The 25,934-nt window shown below is 38.0% G+C and overlaps 1 protein-coding gene across 1 annotated transcript; it reads left to right on the top strand.

The window, feature by feature from the left end:
* The first annotated feature begins 13,953 nt into the window (after positions 1-13,953).
* LOC139142056 (uncharacterized) lies at positions 13,954-17,776 on the top strand. Its single transcript, XM_070711846.1, has 2 exons — positions 13,954-16,271; positions 17,187-17,776. The coding sequence occupies exon 1, from the start codon at positions 14,115-14,117 to the stop codon at positions 16,020-16,022; it is 1,908 nt and encodes a 635-aa protein (XP_070567947.1). The 5' UTR covers positions 13,954-14,114; the 3' UTR covers positions 16,023-16,271; positions 17,187-17,776.
* Positions 17,777-25,934: the final 8,158 nt, after the last annotated feature.

Genomic DNA, 25,934 nt, shown 5'->3' with positions numbered 1-25,934 from the left:
CTCAATCTAAAGGGATTACAATAGCATTACGAAAAATATGAATTGTGTGTATAAAGCAAGAGAAGAGTCCAGAACAAGTTTTATTCATATCACAATACCTCTTGCTGTAATTTTATTTATCGTCGGAAATAATATCACTTGTGTCTGGGCGAGGAAGAGGACCAAAGCACAACGGACAGCTAAACCTAGCGATGACACGATGGCTATAACAAAAATGTAATCAACGGTGAAGATGTCGATCACTATGAGACATCAATGGTGCAGAGTATTCGGAATTAATGAAATAAATGTAAATGTACCATTTGATTATTCATCTTTTGACAAAACTTTGGCCGAGAACGCTTTAATATAGATAATGCTACAGGTAAAGGAATTTAACAAACGTTAAGCAGTTCCATGAATTCACAATATTGCAGCTAAAATTACCGAATAAGTTCTAGAGACAGATATACAAAGGATGACAACAGTATCAAGAAAGAGTTGTTAATTTTTTTCATAAATATACATTGCATTTTAATTGACGTCGACGAAAACGTGCACAGAGCTATAATTATTTACAACCGTGGCTACTTTATTGTTGATCTAGCCTGTCTGGTGCAATACGAATTTCTGTCTGTAAAAGGGTGATAAAACGGTTACTCTACCATGTGTCAGGCGTGATAATGATTTTACTATCAGAACCCCTGGGACAAGATTTGCCTGAACCTGCGATAGAGAACTACAACAAACCATTTCGACAAGCACCAAGGTAATTGGAAACTTTTGAAAGGGGAATGAAATATTGAAGAGTGTAAACAAAATTTGTTGCAAAAACACTAAAGGTCAAAGGAAGGACAGGACAAAAATGACTACAGCATATCATGTTTGACACTCTACAATATTTTATTCCCCCTTCAAAACTTTCCAGTATAGGCATTTCAATTTACTCAGTGCAGGAGATACCTTCAGAGTTTAGTGGATTCCTTATCAGTCTTGAGACGATAAAACAGACTCTTGTTTATCGTCAGGTCCTTATAGCAAACTACTCAGCTAAGTTGTTTGGTAAATACCTAGTACAATCATGTACATATAACTTGGTGTGTTGATTACTCAGACGTCTGCTGTAGTAAACGTTATCTTCATCCTGACAACGGGTGCCGATAGTGAAGCTTTAATTTATTACACCGTCCGTTTTTTTCATACAAACAGAATCTCAGTTTGCATCAACTGGGCCATATCAGCAATAAAGTGGCCACGGGTGTACATTCGGAATAGAGTGCCAAAGTCATCACTGGTAGCTGTGAATAACTTTAAAGGCACCCTTCTCAATCCCAGGTTCTCGCATTAGCAAATGTGTCGACAGCCTATTGACATTTTGCCATTCTTTTGTTTCCATTGAATATTTCATCAAGTAAATAATATTTATATATCTGATAATTGAGCGGGGCTTTAAACCACTTTATTCACTTGTAACGTCTTTCTTAATTTTGTGAATAGTTCCTGTGACTGCAGTAACATTACACTTATTTTGTAATTTTAGAACGGCGTCATCATTAATCATGAACGACTTAGCCAATCATATTTTGCGTCGCTAAATAGAGATTAGACGGACATCCATTTTGCATCAGCGATGTGGGCTCGCTGTTTTGAATGGAAATATCCGGTAAAATGTTCTTTTCGGCGAGACACTTTTAAGTTAGTCACAGAAGATACTAATGGTCTTCTAACGTATCTTTAAATTAAAAGAAACTGCACCTGTATTCCATCAAAATAAAATAGTCTACTGTCTAATGATGTGACTATGCATGAAAATTAGAATCTGTGCAGTTAGTATTTTCGGTGGACCCACGCTACAAAAATGTCTGCTACATCTGTTTAATGCAATGATAGATATTGAATATATCCCTTGTACTTTCAAATGTGCTTATCTCATCCCGATTTTCAAAGGTGGCAACAAAGACAAGTATGATATTAATAATTACCGGGGGATCTCGCTTACGCCATCATTACAAAAGCTCTTTGAATTATGCATCTTTCAACGTTTACAACCATGGCTTTTGAAAAGACAGATTCCCCACCCACTTCAAGCAGGCCACCAACCTGGTCTAAGTAATATCACTACTGCGTTTTGTATTCAGGAAACCATCCTTCATCACATTGAACGCCATAGCAAAGTGTACATGTGCAGTCTGGACATTCACAAAGCCTTCGATTCTGTGTGGTGGAATGGCCTTTTCACAAAGTTATATGTTAATGTAGGAATTAACTCGAAACTTTGGAGGATATTACGTACTATGTTTCATGGTCAACATTGCAAAATTGTCGTGGGTACATGTACTTCAGAAACTTCCCAATACTGCAGGGAATTCGACAGGGTAGTGTACTCTCTACTGCATTATTCCTTATTTTCATCAATGATTTATTTACTGAGCTTGAGTCCAGTAAAGTCGGTTGTTTTATCGGTTCATCGTTTGTAGGCGCACCTGCACTTGCTGATGATATTTCAATTTTGACACCTACTCGTTCCAGTTGCCAAAACATGTTAATATTGTTAGTAATTTTTGTTCCCTTTGGAGACTGAAACTCTCAACAAGTAAGAGCCGTCTTATTATTTTCGGAGAAAAGACATCTGAACACAAAGTAGACCTATGCATGTGCTGTGTTTCTAAATAACGAGGCAATACAAGAAACTGACTTCATTACCACTGTTGGCATGCAATTCAATAGTACTTTGTCATCTTTAGATAGGACAGTTTCTGCATGTAAAAAAGCCAGATCCATTATTAATTCTCTGCGTAGCTCTGGTGTTGGACCAAATGGGATTAATCCTATCATTGGTGCAGAGGTTTGAAAACAAAATGTGTAAACTTTGGAGAGTCAATGATACTGAAATTTTAATGTTAGAACGGTGCCAGCGATATGCTGCAAATATAATACAAGGTTTACCGACAAGAACTTCGTCGGACGTTGCTATAAGTACGATTGGCCTGTACTCAATGGAAGCACACTTAGATTTATGTAAATTAAGATTTTTTGGAACATTGTGTCGTCTTAGTAACTCTGCTTTGTGCAAAAAGGTCTTCCTAAATCGTCTTTTTGAATTCAAACTATCAGTCATTGAAAGTCAAAGAGGCTTTATTCCTGATGTGTTACGTATTTTAGCAAAATATGACCTGTTATTTTTTTCTGGAAGAATTCTATTTGTCAGGATTCTTTCCTAACAAAGCAACCTGGAAATTAATAGTTAAAGACACTGTGTATGAAAGAGAAAATGTCGTGCGGAAGGCCACACTTGAAAGTAAAAGGAAATTTGATTTCTTTCATACTGTGCATCCAAAGTTGAACCACTTTTCTTATTTGGCTTTGCAAAATTGTTTTCTTTCTTCAAAGATACTGCGATGCATATTTTACAGATCCTTGCAAATTTCGAAATAATACATTGTCCAAAATGTGAGGAAGACACGAATAATTTGCTTATCCATTCTGCTGTAGCCTGCACAGAAACAGAACAACAAAGGATCGATCTTTGGTCTAAGTTGATTAACAACACAAGTGTGCACTTTACAGTTTTCCTTAATGACCTCAGTGATGATTATTTTGTTTCAGCAATGCTTGGAAACGAATATATCATTAACGATTTCAGCTCTGAGGAAAGTACGTTTCTCGTAAAAACTTCCCTGGAATTTTTTTCAGACAATATTTTTGCGTTAATTAGTTTCATTTTTCTCTCTGATATAACTGTTATGACTCTTAGAATGTAAATTTTATGTTGCTGTAACTCTTCTTTTCAAAGGAGGAATAAGAAACAACAACAACAACAACACATAGAACTTGTCAATAATCCAATGGCGGACAATCACTTTCACTTCTAAGAGAAAGAACGGCAATTCAATAATTCCTCTATAATACCAACAGAACACATAAGAGGTATATATTGAAAGGAAGATTACACGGAAAAATATCTTAAACTAGTTGTTTTGCCAGGCTGCAGTACTCACGCGACTGCCGATTGCTTTGACTTAAGTCAAAAATTATATTTTCAACAATTAAGTCAACAGCACAACAGCATGTATGATGATAATTAGGTCCCCTTATGCGCAACACTTCCCCTATAAAAGTAAATATTGAGAGTGTATTGCTTGTGACAAGTTCATGTTTTCGAACAAAAATATTTTATCGAGATCGTCTAAATACATGCCATTTGCATCAACAATGTAACAGACTATAGATCTGCAAAAGAAAATAAATCCAAAAGGTCGGATTATCGTAAAAGTTATCTTCCTTGTCTATTTATTTCTGTTTCCTATTGAGTTCTTTTCCTGTTTTAAAACTGCCATTTGAGACATCTTCCGAAAATTTCGTTGTGTGACAAAGCTTTGTTGACATTGAAATATGTTTTGGTGGTAGGCAGCAATCTTATTACTGCATCAATTGATGGCACCTTTTTTCTTTTGCGGGAAAAATGAAATCTTGAAGCTCCATTATTTTGATACACTGTTGATCAATTTCGACTTTCAGAGCTGTGATGCATTTTTCTAGTGATGGTGAACCATATAATGTCATCGTTTCAAGAAGAGAATGTACAATGAAAATCTGGTCATTGGTGTTGTAAAACTCACCGTATTGCTGAATTTGAACTATCTTTTATGTTCTTGGTAATTAATAACAGTTATATGCATATAGCGACAGTCGATACATTGAGTGACCGTTGGCTTTGGGACCATTTTTGCATTTGTTGATCGATTCAAGCCAATACATATTTCAATGCTAAAACGCACGTGTCGAGAATACTGACTGAAGATATATTTATGTTAAGTGAAAGAGAGAGAAAGAAGTGTTGGTGTCAAGGAGGTATTACAAGATTTTATTTTCGAAGACAGCCATCAAGTTCAACTGGTGCTGGAAGAAAAATGTGACTATGGGCTGCACCTTTGCGAACTGTGTCGATTATAAACAACGAGAAGTGGTATAGAAATTTCAAATAATTCTCAGTTTACAGTATCATTGAAATCAACAAATCTCATATAAATCACATGACAATTCAAGGAGACAATGTAAGTCCAGCAATTTTGACTTGCTGACCAATAATATAGGTCAAGAAATATGCGGAAACTTAAAGTACAAAGTGTTTTCAAATGGTGACAACAACCCTTATTTCAGGGACACGCTCTCAGAGTTACGGTCCGATACGCTCAGATACTGTATATCTGAAACGCAATTCATCAAATATCAAAAATCCGTATGTTGAAAGTGACGTTTTTGAGTCAACATGTTATGGTAGTGCTCCAGTGTGTACGTATTTTGAGCGGACGAAAATAGTAAATTGGACGAATAATGAAGAGCAAAGCTCTCAAGACCGCAGATACAGTGGGAGTAAGTCTATCGAATATAATAATAAATTAAATAAAGGTTGCAATGAAGAGCTGTGGGAAGTCATTCACAGGAAAAGTTCGGAAGTAGGTAAAATTAAAATGTCTGAGTGGACAGTCGACGATTATGTCTTTTATAAAATAATGGCAGAAGACGAGTAAATATGGACACTGCTAACAATATTGAAATTAATACGTCATAGTTAAAAAATGCACGGTATATGAATGTCGTGGTTATCTGCGTAAAATAAAAGCAAAGCCATCATCTCATTCCCTGGCCTCTACCTGGTGGCATTGTTCATTATCAGACGCTCTACAACTGCTATAAATGCAAAGGAAAAAGTAAACGACATTCTGACGTATCACAAAATAATATCGAAGATTGCATATGAGAATGAGTATATTTCGAGTCACGGAGCGTCTTATGCATTAAGATTAATCTTTATATGTGTCAATTTCAAAAAATTCAAAAGTCTTATTGAAGTGAAATACCCCTGTTACACACAAGCGTAGATGATTTCGACTTAAATCTGGACCTGCGTTGAACACAATTTACCTGCCTATCAATACATTATGTATGATAGCATCGGACACAATTGTATTCAGAAAATTATCACTATAAGTTAAAAGTGCTCAAGGTAAGTTTATGTTTTGAGTAAATGATTGCATCGATATCGAGACTTAACTTGGACGATTGTACCGAAAATAGATATGGTTGTCGACGATAAGTACTACTGTCACCTGAGTTTTACATCTGCACCCGGCAACACAGCCGAAATATCGAGTTATACTTTATCTTCATAAACTGTTCATTTCTGTTTCCTTTTTAATTTTGTTCCTGCTCTCAACACTGCATACAAGTAATATAATACGTTTTCAAAGGATTGTATTGTATGACAAAGTATAGCGTCTGAAAAATCTGTCTTTGGTGCTACAGGGAGTCTCGTTGCTGCACAGACTGAGAGGCTTCCTTATTTGTCACTCGCCAAAATGAATTCTTCAAACTCCTTCATATTCTATCTGATTGTTTTGAAACTGGTGATAAATCCGGGTGTTATGGCTGCGGTACGTTTTACTAACGATGGCCAACCTTCTAATGTCACCGTGTTACAGGGAGAGACTCTTGAGTTGGAATGTCGTGTAACTGGTCTACTTCGTGATCGTGTGAATGAATATGTAGCATACTGGTTGTCAAAAACCGGGTTTATCGAAGAGAGCAGCGTTCGGCGATTCGCCACAATTTGTAGACCACTACCTCGCGACTCTTCAATGATGGCAGCTGTTTATTCATTTAATGTAACGCGTGCTGAGAATACTGACCAAGGATTTTATAGGTGTGATCTGTACAACACGAAAGGCAATTTGTTGATATCGGAAGAGGGATTCGTCAGTGTCATTCCAAAACCAGCTTTTCGTCGACAGCCGTTAGACCAAACTGTCGCTGAAGGACAAAGTGTGACATTGGGCTGCACTCTGGAAAGCTATACCGGTGCATATATTGTGAAATGGTTTAGACGTGGTCACATTATTTCTGAAGATCATACTATCTTCAAAACCAACGAATCCTATTACGATAGCCTCACAATTCAAGGAAAGAATGGAAGCGGAATTTTTGATTTGCACATAAGCAATGTAAGTAGAGAAATAAGCGGAAAATTTCAGTGCAAAGTCTTCACAGCGGGTTACAAGAAACCAACATTACGATCTCATACTGCCAGAAATTATAGTCCGATACCCGCCTGAGATGTTATATCCAAAATGCAATTCGTCAAATATCAACAATTCGTTTGTTGAAGGCGAAGTAATCGAAGCAATGTGTTGGCACAAGGTGGCAACTCCCCGGTGTATTTTGAGTGGACGAAAGATGGTAAGACAGACAATGGTACTCTTGCAGAATTAGATATTCTATATGTTGGGAAGATGAGATGGAATTTGACAGCACAAGACGATGGAAAGTACATATCGTGCGCCATGAAAGGATTCGCTATCTTGAATGAACGACAGTGTACTATTGGCCCCATTCACATTCAATCAACGCAAGTGAGCACATTTATATCGACAGAGGGCTACTCAAAAACATCTGAAGCTTTAGCAGGTGGTACTAAAATGGCAACTTGGCCTTCTACTAACTTCATCACAGACAAGCGGGGCCCCACAGAGCATTCGCCACCTTCTCACACGACTAACAGTGAATTTAAAGCAATAGCGCCCTCTGCATTTACGTTTTCATTTGCGAAGGTAAGCCTGATTCCGTTACCACCAGCGGACAAACTTGCCAGTCGTATAATGTATGCAACCATCGCGTTAGCTATTATATTGATGGCCGTTGTAGTAGCTATTGTCGTTCTCTATGTAGACTCTAGAAAGACAAGCACCGAGCAGTCGGCGTTTGAAGCCACGATTGATGACGGAAACCAAGGCCAAGCAAAACCTGCTAATAATTCGCAGAATGCAGGCGTAGACACGAATCCGACAGAAGAACTGCCAGAAAAAAGTGAAGAAAACCGAGAAGAGTCAGTGTAAAATACCTCCAGTTAACTACAAACATGATTTTTCAAAAAGTGACAGAATAATACAATATGGAAACATGGCTTAACTCAGTGCTATCGGGATCCAAACAAAGCCTAAGTTACATATTGAAAAATCTGCAATGCTCTTCGAACGCATTAGCCTAATAGCATATTGTCACAAAAACAACTTTGTAACCATACATAATACCTTGCTGCAAACGATTCATCATTTTAATAGAAGGAGATCTATTGTCACCAAAAAACGGCTTTTCAACCATACATGTTACCTTGCTACAAACTATTCATCGTTTAAATGGAAGGAGATCTCTGGATGGAATTGGAGTTGTTTACGCTATAATACCTCCATCAGAGGGGGTTCCGCCTGGCAAATGTTTCTGCTTAAAAACATGACCAAGACTTACATGGAAAGCGTAATCGTATTACTCAGTGTTAAAAGCATCACTTTGAATTCTCTTGCTTCTTGAAGTGTTTACTATAGTATCCCATATGTCGCTTTCTGTTGACTCATATATGCACTCCTGTCAAATACATTTATGTTTCCCGATTTGGGGGACTGAAAGTTTTAACGGCACACTGGCAGTAGGGAATTTTATCATTGTATGCTGTTACTTTAAACTGAATCAGATCTGGGAAAATTTCCTGCTCACAAACCCAACTTAGATTGTGCAGCCGTTCAGCCAAATACGAAGGAAAGCTGTATTTTGATATGAAATAAATGTATTCGAAGAAAAAATACTCAATAATTTTCAGATAGGAAGATGATATTGCGAATCAACTGATTAGCTCTCTATTATAAAATGGTAATTATTGTCATTTTGTACATGTAAGCGCCGCGGGCCAGAATTAATACATACAATTAAACAAAGTTTAAATCTGTGATTAATCTGCTTTCATTAAATACGTTTCTTGCCCTTCTTAACATTTGATTAATGCAGTTTCTATAATCGGAATGTAGTTGAAAGTAACGTTACAAACAATAGTACTATTCCTGGACCAATAGGAGAATGAAATTTTTAATCAGATATTTTTTTTGCATGCCATATCCCGTTCCTGCAAAGATCAATATAGCAAAGAACAAAATCATAATCATTGCCAAGGAAGAGGAAAACATCATATTCGGGTTTTCATGAAATCACAAATGTAAGAGAAAAGAGTTCTTTTTTTTCCATTACTGTTTTGAATTACCCGAGATGACAAATATAGTACCCACCAAGCTAAAAAGTAAGAGTTGATTCTGGCATTTAAAGTCTAATTACAACCATCTTAAAGTAAAATTCGCTAATCGGGAAGTATGTAGCTTTGTTATTAAATTTCAAGAAATTACTATACAGATAACTACATATTGCTATATGTAACCAAGTGCATTGCACAGTATTAGAAGTCTTTTTTGAGATATTGACTTTGAAAAATTAACCGGACAAATGGTAAAGAAAAAATAAATGTTGATGCCACTCAATCTGATTATGTCAATTTTGTTTACAGGTGTAGATGTGAATGTGTGTATTTGTCTTCCTTTAAACACTCGTAATTGATCGAATAAATATATGCCAAATGGACATTTTATTACAGTATAGTTTTCCAAAACATAAGAGATGACGACACAAGCGATTAAGTACCCTTCACACATAATATTTCGTTAATTCATTTGTTTTGTTTTGTTTTATCTACATTGTCACATAACAGGTTGTCTTTGTCATATTTAATTTGGCATAATCACTATGTTCACTCGACTTTTTATGTCAAGCCGATTTACCATGCACGGAGAGTTTTAGCAGAGAATGAAATGAAATTTTTTGAATTCGATGAAGTATATTTTGTCTGCAGATTCATGAGTTGGAGTAAAATACAGGGAACCCCCACTGGCAAATTGAAAACAAAATTCAAATTTTTCTTTTTCTCTCAAACAAATCTTTACATTTTCACCATTTGTACTGTGGTGTGTGAAAGACAAGAGAACAAAAGACGGATACGTCAAATATATATATATATATATATATATATATATATATATATATATATATATATATATATATATATATATATATATATATATATATTATATATATGGATGCTTGACCGCGAGTTTATTATAGACAGCAGCGTTCCGCGATACGCTGCCAGATATCGAACACTACCTGGCGACTCTTCGCTGATTGAAGCCGTATTTTTATTTAATGTAACGCGCGCTGAGTATACTGATAAAGGATTTTATAGGTGTGTTCTGTACGAACATCAGCGTTTTTTGATGTTGTCAGAAGAGGCATACGTCGACGTCATTCCAATACCTGCTTTTCGACGACAGCCGTCAGACCTAACTGTTGTTGAATGACAAAATTTGACATTAGGCTGCACTGTTGAGAGGTACAACGTTGCATATAAAGTGAAGTGGTTAAGACAAAGAAAAATAATTTCTAAAGACCGTGCCATCATCAAATCCGACAAATCCTATTACGATAGCCTAAAAATTCAAAGAAACAGTGGAATAGAAAATTTTGACTTGAACATTAATAATATAAGTAGAGAAATAAGCGGAAAATTTCAGTGTAAAGTCTTCACAACAGTTTACAAGAAACCTATATTACAATCTCGTACTGCCATAATTACGGTTCAATACCCGCCTGAGATGTTATATCCGAAGTGCAATTCGTCAAATATCAACAACTTGTATGTTGAAGGTGAAGTAATCGAAGCGACGTGTTGGGCTCAAGGTGGCAACGCCCCATTGTATTTCGAGTGGGTGAAAGATGGTAAAGACAGACAATGGTACTCATGAAGAATCAGATAGTCTTTATGTCGGGAAGATGAGATGGAATGGGAAAGTACAAGACGATGGAAAGTACATATTATGCGTCATGAAAGGGTTCGCTATTTTGAATCAACGACATTGTACTATTGGCCCTGTTCACACTCAATCAACGCCAATGACAACATTTATTTGGCGTTTGCCACCTCACACGACTGAACGCGAATTTAAAACAACAGCGCCCTCTGCATTTACGATTTCAGTTGCAAAGGGACGCCTGACACCGTTACCACCAGCTGACAAACTTAGCAGTTAGCACTTAGCACTTAGCTCTTTTATTGATGGCCGTTTCAGTAGCTATTGCCGTTCTCTGTGTCGACTCTAGAAAGACAAGCACTTAGCTGTCGGAGTTTGAAGCCACGATTGATGAAGAAAACCAAGGCCAAGCAGAACCTGCTAATAATTCGCAGAATGACGGCGTAGACACGAATCCGACTGAAGAACTGCCAGGGAAAAGCGAAGAAAAGCAAGAAGAGTCAGTTTTAATGTCTCCAGTTAGTTCATCACATAATGGTTCTTGAAACAAGCGACAGAATAATACAATATGAAATGGTGGCTTATAACTCGGTGCCCTCGGAATTGGGTTCTCAAAATTTGCAATTCTCTGCGCAATTTGCTTGATAGCAAATCGGTACGAATAAAGGCGACGTTCCAAACATTTATATTACGGTAGCCCCGTCTGCTTTAAAAAACGACCAAAACTTAGATTGAAAAGTTTTCAGAAAGCATAATCACATTACTCAATGCTAAACGATAACTTTGAATTGTCTCTCTTCTTGAAGTGTTGAGCATTAGAGTATCTTGTATTTCGCTTTCTGTTGACCGACATTGCACTCCTGTCAAATACATTCATTATGTTTCCGGATTGACGAAAACATTCTTAAAGGCGAACTTGAAGAAGGGCGTTTATCATAGTATGTTTTTACTTTAAATTGCATCAAATTTAGGAAAATGTTTAACGCACAAGCCCAACTTAAATCTTGGAGCTGTTCAGCCAAATACGAAGGCAAGCATTATTTCGATATGAAATAAATGTAATCATAAGCAAAACAATTAAACCATTGTTTGCGCAGAGATAAATAATTTTCGGAAAACAGGAAGGCAATATCGCAAATCAATTCATTAGCTCTGTCTCAAATTATAAGATAGAATGGTGTTGCAATTGTGTACACGAAAGCGCCGAGGGTCAGAATTACTTAAAGGGAGGTTGTCGTCGGAACTGCGCGTGTGCGACTTTTTTGTTTTGAAACAGTGTATTTCACCCGTGATATATATTGCACCACATACACATAGCTGCAACATTTTAATTTTAAAATATTCATTGTCAACAAACATGTTTAACTTTCATCAATCGCCAATGTACCCTCGATACAGTGTTTACATCGGTCGTAGGCGTCCCAGGCAACTTTTGAGCAGAGTTCCGACGATACCCTCCCTTTAATACGTACTATCAAACATAGTTAAATTTTTTTATTATTATGCTTTCATAAAATACATTTCTCAGTCCGTCTTAAAATGTGAATAATGCAATGACTAAATTTGAAACATAGTTGTATCAATTAAGGTAATGTTACAAACAACAGTACTTTTACCTCTAACAATAGAACAATCAATATTAAGCACATATTTTGTTGCGTACCAGATACCGTTCAAGCAAAGATCAATCTAGTAAAGAACAAAATCATGATCATTGCAAGGAACAGGTGAATATCATATTCGGATCTCATGAAATCTCAAATATAAAATGTAAAGAGTTTTTTCGTTTTCCATTTTCGTTTTAAATTACCCATAGTGGCAAATATAGTATACCCAACCAAATAGGTAAAACATAAGAGTTGATTCTGGCATTGAACGTAATTACAACCAGCATAAAATATAAAATTCACTTATCGGGAAATTAAATAGCATTAATATTTTTATTGAATTTCAAGAAATTACTCTACAGATAGATACATACGGCTATATATAAATCAAGTGCATGGCACAGCATAAGAAGTCTTTTTAAGCTGTCAACTCTGAAACATTAACCGGATACATGGTAAAGAAGAAATAAAATGTTGAAGCCACTCAATCACAATTGCGTCAATTTTGTTTAAAGGTGTAGATGTGCGAATTGTGTATAAGTGTCGACCTTTAAACACTCGTAATTGTTGAATAAATAAATACCGAAGGGGTGGTTTCACAACATATAACGAGGTGACGATGGAAGCGATGAATAACTCTTAACCCTTCTTTAGACCCGTATTCGCAAATGCAGAAAAAAGTATGGCGGCGATTAAAAGAGGAAGGTGGTACAATAAGGATCATTCCGTCAATCACCTGGATTCATAACGCTCGTTAAACCATCTCACTATTCGACAGTTGTATTTCTTCGTTTCTGTCCCGGCAATGAGGTAGTGCTAGCGCAACGTGTAAAACTAAATAAACTTGTACTGACTTAAGAACCAAAACTGAACAAGGACCTCACAAAATATTTCGTTAATTCATTTATGTGTTTTTTTTATCTACATCGTCAAATAACAAGTTAATCATCTTTGTCATATATTTTGCATTATCACTATGATGGTCATCCCTTCGATGTTTATTCGATTTTGTTTGGTGTTAAGCTCGTATAACATATTTCATTATTGCTTCAGTTTTTAAATTAGCAATGAAAATAATGAAAAACGGGGAAATTCGATGGAGTCTCTTATTATTTCAAATTCATAAGTGGGAGTAAAATAAAGGGAAATCCCTCCCCTTTGTTTGCATGAAAGGCAACTTGAGAACAGACTTCAAATCTGTGCCATTCTATTTTGTTCATCTAACGCACATTTCCAGCACGTGTACTGCGGTTAACACATGAGAAAAGAGTACAAAACACAGAAAGTGAATGAGTTAAGGACATACATTGTATATAACAGTTAGAAAATTTGCGATGAATCCTTCAGCTGAAATTTTATTGGTAGAGTTTACAGTGTCCGAATGTACATGTTATCGTACTTACACGCCAAAATAGAGTCTGAATATTCCGTAGCTCCCGGATGTATGCAGTATTTGAATATTCATATAAAAAACTTGATGTTTAGAAGACATTTTTATTGACGAAAACCCCGTCCCTGCGTCAATGTGCGCTGAATTATCAATAAAATTCGAATGTGTTGCGGTTGCGAGACATTTAAATGAGAGCGGGGGCACGAGTGATTGTCTTAACGTATTATATTACGGTATACATCTATTTATAACATTGCTTTCATGAGTTGTGTCAGAGAGTCTTATCTATTTCCTTCATATTGCTCTCTTTTCTTTTCGTTGTTTCGGATCCATAAACAAAGCCCATTACTTTTTGAGTAGATTTGATGTGTCAGTAAAAAATGCAAAAGTACGATAGAGAAACTTTGCATCCATTTCTGCATATTGTCGCTAACAGTACCAGCATAGATTGTTGTCACGATGAACCAATTTTTGAAACTGTCGCTGCTTTTGGTGTTTTCACTCGGCGGTTTGGACTTCACTGCCGCGGCGGTGCCATACTTTCTGCGAAGCGGACAGCCGACTGACGTCACAGTGGTTGAGGGCGACGATGTCAGTTTGACCCGTCGGTTCGATGGCTTTCCACCCGATGTGGAAGATATTCTACAGCGGGGGACAACGGAATCTCCCTTGACACAACGAAATGGCAACGTCAAGAACGCCGCAAAATTCATCGTTATTATCACGTCCCGTGGTATTGTCTGGAGCGAAATGTTTACAGTGAAACATGTCGACAAAACCGACGAAGGTATTTACAAATGTTTTCTGAGAAGGGTCGGACATCTCCCTGTTAGTCGAAGACCGTCATTTCGTTTCAGACCAAAATCAGTAGATAGGCAAAGTGTCATATTACGCTGTCAACTCGACAATTTGGATGACAAACACTTCCACGGCAGTTGGTTCCGCATTGATACAGAATTTTCTAGGGGTCATGAAATCACAAAACTGAGTCTGTTCGACACTGGAGAAGAACGGACGATTCTTTGGCATGATTATTCTGGCGTGAACGACTTAACACAGACTAAAACTAGAAAGACGAGCTGCCAGTGCGGCGTGTTTCCATTGAAAAGCGCCAGTTCTCTTTTGAAATCGCAAATTGCAAACATCCTCGTCCTCTTTCCGCCTCACAACAACCATCCAGGGTGGCTTCCATTGACAGTTAAACACCACTATCGTACCGGCAGAGATGACATAGTCAAAGGAACGCGTAAGGCTAACCGTGAAACGGAACCCACAAAAGTTAAAAAGATTCTTCATGGACAGCGGAAATTTAACATATTGGATAAAAGGGGATCACCCGCTCAGAATAAATGGAACCTGACGACAAGTGGTGATGGTAGTTTTATTATGTTCGCCATTAAGGGGCCCGTCGTTTTGAGTCCCCGAAACCGTTTGGCAGGTCAAAGGTCAATTGAAAAACGACAAGTTTCTAAAAGGAAGTCCAGCAAGAAAGTGCGGAGGGAGGCTCCCATGACTAGCAGTGCGATGACCTCATCGTTCCAGAGCGAGACTGCACAAACAACAGTAATGAAAGACGAAAGGACGAGAACGAAAACAACGCCATCTACCCTGACAAGTACTGCTGAACAAGTAAAGGCTGGGACAGGCAATTCTCGTAACTCAGACACTGCTCCGACTGTTGCCACGTTAAAATCGTTCGCCATAGAACCATCGAAGCCAAAAAGTTTACAGCTACAAGACACCGGCGAACCAGTCGTACGTTTCCTGTACTTCATGATATTATTTCTCGCTGTCTTCATTGTAGGTGTGGTGCTTTTTGCTGTCGTCTTCGTTGTTTTTAGGAGAGTACGTCGACATGAGAGTGTAAGAAAACTTGACGAAGAACACGGAGCTCAGAGTAAACCTGACCAAGGCAGTGACAACCCGACAACGGTGACCGATGCCGCAGAAACAGAACGTGGTAAAGTACAGCGTTGCACGGATGTCGCGAACGGCGAAGCATCGGATTCGTGTTCAAGAATGTTTCGTGTGAGATATGGGTCGTCTTTGGATACGTTGTCCGCGCTATCGCTGCCGTATGACGACGATGACGACACCGGTGCTACAACTGGCAAAACCTACGCCGAATTGCACATTATTGCACCTGCCGATGCAGAACCGGGCGGAAACCTGGGAGTCCTCGAAGATAAAGTGACAAATGGATCATGCGACGGACAAAGTGTCGGAAAAGACGAAGCGAGTATTTGGAATAGTGATAGGTTCAATACAACATTCGAACTTTCCACGGATGATCTATTGGCTGAAGTCGGCGCTTCAATATCACTCCAAACAGACTGGTTGGTGAAGTATGCCGATTATGATTTTTAAGTCAGTCCCCCCAAATACACAAGAATGCCCTCTTGGCTGGAACATGCCTCGTAAAATATGTGTTAAGAGATACATTACATGTTGTCAAACATTATTCAATCACACTGTGCGCTGGTTTGACAGAGAAACACAAATAATGAAAGTAATATACACAGTCATTACAAGTTACGAGTTTATGTAGAAACAACAAAGGTGAATTTTCTTTTCTTTTTGTGACGACTGTTAAACGTTTGGTTTTCAACTGCTTAAGTGGCACTCCCATTTGGTACATTTTTAAAACACATTTTTAAATGCCAACGGTCGATATTTGACGTGGCGACTGCGCGCGGATCGCGAGATATCGATAAAAACATGTCATTTCCCGAGCGTATTTTTCGCATCCCGAAGTTTTACGATCGTTTCTGATTATGACCCGAAGTCCCCCGAAGGTTTGTTGTTGTGCTGATTGACGATATTCCAGGGAGTCCATAATAAGTTCGAACGACGCAATTAATTTACCTCCCACTGCGAAGACTTTATATACAGCATTATGCCTTTACCTCAGGTATGTTTTTTTAAAACTTCTTTTTAGTTTTTGTCGTTTTCATCATTCTCAATCAGTTTTTATTATATTTTTAACCAATACCACATAGATATCAGTTTTTACGTGTAAAATATTAGCCGCCTCTGATGACTAAGCTTACATTTTGTCGTCTGCCACACAGTTACGTGTGGCCAGGTGTGGTTCGATACATAGCGGCCGCCGCGTGGTATGCGTCTATGCATACCACGCGGCGGCCGCTCAACCGCACGTAACTGTGCTAGTCACCTATGCGAATTCTGGTGGAAACAGCAAACTTTGTTTTCCGTTTATTCGCCAAGTCAGTAAGACTCAGCTTTCTCCCACGGGGCATGACCGATCACTCACGCGAGCAGTACTGTGGCATACAACAGCGTCAGCGTAGACTCGTACTCCATAGCTTAGTTGACAATGGCACCAGTGCCAAACGTTCGATGTTCGGAAGCTGAATTCAGGTGGGCCACTGGAATTCAAAATTTAGTTTTTTGAGGACATGTTTTTATCGATATCTCGCGATCCGCTAGCAGTCGCCACGTCAATATCGACCGTTGGCATTAAAAAATGTGTTTTGAAAAATGTTACCAAGTGGGAGTGCCTCTGTAAAGACTTATAAGTCTTGGTCAAAAAGAAATTAAACAAATTACCGTCAATTGAATGTACTTTCAACGTAGTGACATGAAAATACAGTAACTTTAAAGTATGTTTACAGTACTTTAAAGTATGTTTACAGTAACTTTTAAAGTATGTTTTCTTGGTTAAACCTATTAACCGTTCTTCTTCTATGTTTCTATGTTAGCGTTGCAATATCTCGGCCAAGCTTATTCGGATTTTTAAGTTATATTCTTGTCAGACATTTCGAACTATGTGCCGTAGTTGGCCCTGTATGCACTGACAATGGCGAGCAACATTGACGGAACCTAACAAAATCTGTCTACCAAAATAACCTTGCTATTATTCAATACCATTAGTCAGATATTTATCTGTTCATCAACATTTACTCCGTTTTACAATTTATACGTATTGAAAGCAGTCATAGCCAGGAAATCAAAATATGTAAACAACAACAGTATACAGCAGATGCACGTATGCTTGAGTGTGAAAATGATCACGGAAGTGTGGACGAGAAAATAAATGTGAACTTCCTCTAAAGTATAATAAATGTCGATGACATTGACTAAAAAGTCATTCACAACCATATCCTGGTCTGTCAGTCTCTTTTTCAACAGGTAACCTGCGATGGTACAACATATGTATTGATAACTTATAGTCGTCCTTTCTCTCTAATAATACCGATACAAAGTCTTGATTTACTAGCCTTACATAATTCCAGTAGATGAGAGAGAGAGAGAGAGAGAGAGAGAGAGAGAGAGAGAGAGAGAGAGAGAGAGAGAGAGCTTTTTACGGTCCGTGTTATGTAACGTATTGATTTTCTTCAGACCTATTTTATTTTGGACGAACTAACACCTAACATCTAATAATAGGCAAAGTAGTCGTCTGAGGGCGCATCAGAGGCGTTTGGGTCAAATGCAAAATAAACCATGATGATCAACTGAAAATATTTGTCTCCTGATGGCACTGTCTGTTTGTTGCATGTTTTGCTATTGCCTATTTACTTTTGTAAAGAACTTTGAAGGAACTGTAGCCCGGTACAGGTAGGCTCTGTGGAAAGATCTTTGTCCGGTTATCCCACAATGCAATGCCAATGCTCACTTGAGCCTAAACTTTTGTTGTATACATATTGCTTAACTTAGCCCAAGTAATGCACTCCGTGATGTTAAAAAAGTCTGGTGCTTTGTGTTTCAATCGGCGACGGATATCAGCGATAGCATCAGCCTACAACTGTCTTAACTTGCTCGTCCTGGCGCGCAAAGCATCATGGAACTGGTAACAGGAATATTAACATATGTATGCATCGTTGTCAACAAACGAGGAAACAAGGAAGTTCAGGCAAAGAAAAACGTTATTGATATCGTTTTTTTTAACATCTCCACATGTACACAGCAATCTTATCTTCTTCCTTACACGCTGAAACTGTTGTGATAAGAATTAATTGATTTGACATCTGGAAGGATACGATACCGCGACTGATTCTTGAAATCAAATTATACTCATAATGTATAGTAACAGCCACTCAATTTTGTATTTCTATCACGTTCGAATTAGCAAAGAAGTCGTCTTTTAACACCTCTTGATTACATCCACGCCTCATCATTATCCTCGAATATTACATTGTTCTAGAAAATTATGAATTGTAGAATATTTTGTCCGAGAAGACCTAGACTTTTCGAAATCATTTATCATTTTACGGATATAATTAGAACACGCACATGGTAAACGAAATCCATTGCCTTTGACCTAAACCTCATTCCCGAGAATCAAAGTTCGGTACTAAAGAGAAAAAAACCATCAAATACATTTACCGATAATAGAAATACAAAATGGCCGCCATCCCTGTGTTAACTCTATGGAGGAAAAATAAAATGTTGGATTTCGAAAAAAAAAACTAAGAAACGTTTTCCGACACTAAGAGCTAAAATTGAGCCCCCTTATTTGGCAGACCAGAAATCTATTGACAAAACTTCAGAGCCTGAATATCTGTCCCCATAGCACATCCTCAATACAAAATTTGCACTCTCTGTTCGATAATCGCGTGTCATTCGTGGTTTCTATAGGTTACACTTGGCATACTCAATGCAAATTTGTACATCAGACTAGGGCTTAAACCCCGTCCTTCTCGGGCTGAACGCAAACTGTTTAGTAGGTCATGCGCATGTTTTAGTTGTCCACAGCCCTCGGTCAAACAAAAATTTAATCTCTGTGTTAGATCCTGATGGCTTGCTACTATGGGGGCTTTGTTGGCATAAACTGTCGTCATGGATTTAACCATCGCTATTCACTGGCAATCTCAGTAATACTTTGTACTCGGGAATATGTTACGTCATAAGGCTCAGCGTATCAAAAGACCAAGAGCACGCTACAGCTAAATATTCACACCTCACTTGCAGTCTAAAAACGCATGACCATATGACCGAATAGCTCACACCTATTCAACCTCAAGCCAACACATCTATACTGCTACAATCACAATTTTTGTAGGAGTATAGTATTGTAGACAAAAGAGAAAATATGAAATATCTGGTTGATGTGAACTTGAACTGGGCAACGGTTATGTGAATAAGATTTACATTTCCGCATTGGTTCGTAATTTGACTAATTTAAAGTAGATTAATCTAAAAGAAGTCTATCACGTCATCACTGATTTTGAAACCTTATCTTTCCTAGCTTGTGTTCGTCTCATTTCCTACTTGGACGTTTCATTTCACTTCATCGTTAGTAACTTGCTGTCCTCTCGTTGTCATCATAGCAAAATTCAACACCTTGCCCTAATGTGTCGACGTAGATGAAATCAAGTCACTGGCTATCAGTCATCGGACTGCTGTTCTCAAAACGCGCCCTGTTCCTGTTCGTTATAAGCGGTGGTCAGACTTTGTGGTGATTGCTATAAGGCAAGTCGTAAGAATACTATGGAGCAACTTAATTGTTCTCTATTTACTTGCATTGTTCTGATGATGCTTGCTCTAGGTGAAGCAAGGAGTGGACAACCATACTTCAAAGAAAATGGGCATTCTGTGGACATCGACATTTTACAGAGTGAGTCTGCTCGTTTCCAATGCCAAGTTGGTGGTTTGGAAATCGGGCTACCTACATTTTCTTCTGGGCATTCAATGGATCATATATTACAAACAATGAAGGTCACGTCAAAAATCCTACCAAGCATAGCGTTACGACAAATTCCGGCAATACTGTAGCTACATTTACTGTCAAAAATGTTGACAAAAATGATCATGGATTTTACCAGTGCCTTCTTTATAACGACGGGACATTCATATTAGAATCTGAACAGAGATGTCTGACTGTGATCCCTAGACCGTCATTCCGTCAAATGCCATCTGATCAGAGAGTAGCTGATGGACAGGACGTGACTCTGCCTTGTAGATTCGACAACTTTGAAGAATCGCATTTCTACGTTGATTGGTTTGTAAATGCTGAACGAATTTCTACCAATTTCGACGTTATTCAAAATAGCAAATATTATCGAAAGGCTGGAGGAAGGTTTACTGTTGTCGGCGATGTAAAGGGTGACTATGACTTAACTATGAGAGATTTTGGACAAACCAGCGCTGGTAACTTCCAGTGCAGAGTGTATTTCAATGGTACTGGGAGCAACATTTTGAACTCTACGGTCGCAAAAATCGTTGTTCTTTACCCCTCAGCTTTTACTACTCAGTTAACACCTTCAACAGTAACCAAGGGACAAAGTAAAATACCCAACCACACACTGTCAGATCAAAGGATCTATATTATGGCATCTGTATTCGTTGTTGTGATTGTAGTCTTAATAGTAATCGTGGTCGTCTTTGTCTTAACAAGGAGGACACGTCTTGACGGTAACACAGTATGCCGCGAAAATGAACGAGAATTAAGCGAAAGTATCCGTGCCGGCAACTTAAATTCCAGGACAGGGGAAACAGTGCAGTACGAGGATATACTGAACATCACTGAACGGGAAGAATACGAAGAATTGAAAGACATGAGTCCCGCTGCTTACCAGGCTGTAGTACATTCGTCGCCACTAAATTCACCTTACGAAGTGCCTGCAGCTAGTGTTTCAGCTACCTCGTCCGATGCTGCGTACGCCAAAGTTTGCAACTGACATCCATGGTGACGACAAATAAACAATTAGTCGTCGAAGATCCGGATAAGTCAGCGGAACAAGGATCTCTTCATAGACGGCAGGAGTTGCCAAGCCCGGCGGTGGCACTGTCGGGGGAAATGGGTATCGATGCGTGTTCCTAAAATCACTGACGCAGAAGGGAGTGTTTTTTATTCCCTATCACGGGTCCATCAAATCAAGAAAACGGGATACGTTTCCAAAAACCTGGCCTAGCAAAGGTTTGAAATATCCCAGGAAATACCTATCAGAAACTGAAACTTCACCAAAAGTTTCATTGTGCGTTTCCTATGCTTTTGACACTCCTGTTCCAAAGTTAACAGTTTCTTCAAGACTCTTATGTGTTAATATAAATTATGTAAAAACAATATCATAATTCAGCATTGACCCGACTCTAATATTACGTCTCCCTCTACTGGATTTTGTAAGTAAGGGGGTAGTTTTAGTCTGATTTTATCCGATATTTCTCAAAATAAGGGTTTTTTTGCTGAAAAATCCCAGATTAGGGGTATCTTGAATATTTTGTGGAACGAGCACGGATGCCCATGCTCTCTGAGCGTGTCATCGCCTGGTTGCCAAGACGTAAAACTGAAGGGACTGGTTTACGCTGACCTTGACCCTACTTAAGGTGACGCTCGAAAAGATTCGACGATGACCTACGCTGATCTACAACTTAAAGGTTGATCACAAAATTGTCTTTTTCTTCTTTCTACTCCGGTCTTCTTCATACATTTCTGAATGTATGCAAGGTGAAATAACGAATGATAAAGTTTCTCTGACATGCAGTTTTTGTCAGCTGATAAGCACCGAGTAGAAACGATTCACCGTTTCGTGGCAGTCGACTCCGCTCTTCAATGGACAACTCTCAATTCCAATATTTCAACATTTGAACTATTTCTAATTTTGTTTATATTTATTATGTTACGGAATGGGATTTATGATTGTATCATATTGGACTGATTTGGACTGAATTTGACATGCAGTGGCACTTGTCAGTGTGTGAGACACGAGGGATTCGTAATGTAAATGAACGTGTAATATACAGTGAACGACGGAGAGATGGGTGGATGGTTTGGAGGTAGGATTAATGAATGAATGAATGAGTGAGTGAACCAATGAATGAATGAATGAATGAATGAATGATGAATGAATGAATGAATGAATGAATGAATGAATGAATGAATAGACGAATGAATGAATAAATAAGTGAATGACTTGACGGATGGATGGATATAATAGATGTATGGACTGATGGATGACGGGATGGATTATAACATGAACAGACGTCCGAGAGAGTGAATAGCTGTAGGCAGATGGGTAGATGGATTGATAATGGTTTAATAGCTGGGTAAAATAGTGTGCGATAAGCAGATTTACCGCATTTAACCTATTTAGATTGCAGCTCTTTAATTTAACACTTGTACTTAGGTGACGTAGATGTCTGAATACACAAATATTTTAGGTATATAATGTGATACTGAAAAAATACATAGTGTGTGTTAGTTTAGTTCTCCCATTGACTGAATCATTAACTTAGAAGTAGTTTTGTCAACAATTTGAGTCAGTACAGTTATAAATGGTATGTATTGTTAGAATGTTATAAAGATCTGACTGGGTAACTTTCTTCATCACTGCTCATTACTTTGCAATGGACATTCTTTCACAAAAACAAACAAACAGAGACAAAAAATGTATGGTTTTTGTTTCGTAGAAGCAGAACTGTAGATATGTTTTCAACTTTAACAGTATTCATATGCTAGTGAACTTAGGAAATTTATTTTATTTTATTATAATTACGAAAGATGAGTCGATATCAGTCTCAACAGTGGCAAGGACATTAAAGGTCACGAAGTCATGTCATATACCATATATTATTCCCTTATCTTCTTAGACACTAGAAGCTGCAATTTTCATAAAGTGAGTTTGTTTGCATGGCATGTTAATCGCTTATCTTGAAGACTGCTTTGACACAGAAAAGCAAGATTATGTTAAGAAGAACTACTCCAATATCATATACCAGCAATATATGAAAACAATCATGATTATTACCAAAACCATTTTTAATGGTGTGATACATACTTAAAATGCGCTCATAAGACCAAAGATACTTGGAAATGTATATTTGAGAAACAGTCTAAAGGCTTTGATTTGTATTCTATACAGGAATAAATAAACGACGCGGATTTCTATCATCTTCTCGGCGAATGTCCGTCATGTTTTTACTAAAACACCCAGCTCATGTAATTTGGATTTCGCTCATCCTTTTTTTGCTGAGTCAATTAACGTTAAAATTTGATTAAAAAGGAAAATATGTAAAATAACGTTTTTAACAGTATAGTTTCTTGACTTTATTGGTAGGTGTACCCGTTATGCAAGACTTTATTCTTTTCTCTAATAATCGAGTTTTTACTGTGATGACTCAGCAAAAACTAAATGAGCGAAACATTGGCATGTGCTAAAATTGGCGCGTTCAGATGTGTTGGCATTTGATAACAATTAATTGTTAATTGCCATTTTGGTTACCAAAATATTGCAGTATTACTATGAATCCGTTACACGCAGAAACTGTTAAAAGAGCAAATGTGAGTCCCGAAACGGGGTTTGCTGTCGCTGCTTTGACTTGAAGATCGATTTTGGCTCGGATGTCTATATTTTTATCACCGATTTCGTTATCGGAACAGCACGTTTTTTCCTATGTCCTCAGTAATAGCATCAGCTACAACTGTCTTTACTTGCTTACCCTGACGCGCAAAGCATATGTACGCATCGTTGTCAACAAACGAGGAAACAAGGAAGTTCAGGCAAAGAAAAACGTTATTGATATCGTGTTTTTAACATCGCCACATGTAACACAACAATCTTACCTTTGGAGCTCCTGACATGCTGAAACTGTTGTGATAAGAATAAATTAATTTGACACCTGGAAGGATACGATACCGCAACTGAACAAATTACACTTAAAATATAATTGCCACTCAACTTTGTATCTATTACACGTTCGAATTTGCAAGAAGTCGGCTTTTAAAACCGCTCGACTGCATCCACGCTAATCATTATCCGCGAATATTACATTGTCCTAGACAATTATGAATAGTAGAATATTTGTCCGAGAAGACGGTATGAAAGACTTTCCGAAATCATGGGGATAGGGCGGTATATAATTAGAACACGCACATGGTAAACGAAACCCGTTGCCCTTGACCCAACCTGCCTTTGACCCAAACCTCCTCCCCGAGAATCAAAGTTGGCTGCTAAAGAGAAATAAATCCGTCCAATATATTTACCGATAATAGAAATCCAAAATGGCCGCCATCCCTTTGTTAACTCTATGGAGAAAAAAATAAAATTTTAGATTTTGAAAAAACTAAGAAGATGGAAAGTTTTTCCAACACCGAGAGCTAAAATTGAGTCCCCATAATGAGGCAGACCAGGAATCTATTGACAAAATTTCAGAACCTGAATGTCTATCCCCATAGCACATCCTCAAACAAAATTTGTACTCTCTCTTCGACAATCGAGTATCATTCGTGGTTTCAATAGTTTACACTTGGCATACTCAGTGCGAATTTGTGCATCAGACTAGGGCTGAAACCCCGTCCTTCTCAGGCTGAACGCAAACTGTTTCGTTGGTCATGCGCATGTTTTAGTTGTCCACATCCCTCAGTCAAACGAAATTTTAGTCTTTGTGTTAGATTGTGATTGCATGCTACTGTGGGGGCTTTGTCGGCATAAACTGTCATCAAGGATTTAGCAATCGCTATTCACTGATTATTATCACTGGCAATGTCGGTAATAAATACTTCGTACTCGGAAATATGTAACGTCATATACTATTCTAAAGCTTAGCGTATCACAAGACCAAGAGCACGCTACAGCTAAATAATTCACACCACACTGGCAGTCTAAAAACATATGATCATATGACCAAATTGCTCACACCTATTCAACCTTGAAGCCAACACATCTATACCAGTACAATCACAGTTTTTGTATGAGTATAGTATTGTAGACAAAGAGAAAATATGAAATATCTGGTTGATGTGAACTTGAACCGGGCAACGACTATGTGAATAAGATTTACCTTTCCGCATTGGTTCGTGATTTGACTTTTAAAAAAAGTAGATTAATCTAAAAAAAGTCTGTCACGTAATCACTGATTGTGAAAATCTTATCTTTTCCTTGCTAGTGTTCGTCTCATTTCCTACTTTGACGTTTCATTTCACTTTATCGTTTGTAACTTACAGTCCTCTCCTTGTAAGTATAGCAGAATTTAACGCCTTGCCCTAATGTGTCGACGTAGATGAAATCAAGTCACTGGCTATCAGTTATCGGACTGCTGTCCTCAAAACGCGCCTGTTCCACTTCATTATAAGCAGTGGTCAGACTCTGTGGTGATTGCTAAAGGCAAGTCGTAAGAATACTATGGAGCTACTTAATTGTTCTCTATTTACTTGCATTGTTCTAGTGATGCTTGCCTTTGATGAAGCAAAGAGTGGGGAACCACATTTCAAAGAAAATGGGCAGCCTATGAATATCCACGTTTTACAGGGTGAGTCTGCTCGTTTCCGATGCCTAGTTGATGGCTTGGAAATCGCAGCTACCTACACTTTCTACTGGGCAT

The sequence above is a fragment of the Ptychodera flava genome, chromosome 10, assembly GCF_041260155.1.
Source record: "Ptychodera flava strain L36383 chromosome 10, AS_Pfla_20210202, whole genome shotgun sequence".
Taxonomy (NCBI): Eukaryota; Metazoa; Hemichordata; class Enteropneusta; family Ptychoderidae; genus Ptychodera; species Ptychodera flava.
The sequence above is the reverse complement of the archived record's forward strand: the minus strand, read 5'-3'. Positions and strand labels throughout refer to the sequence as shown.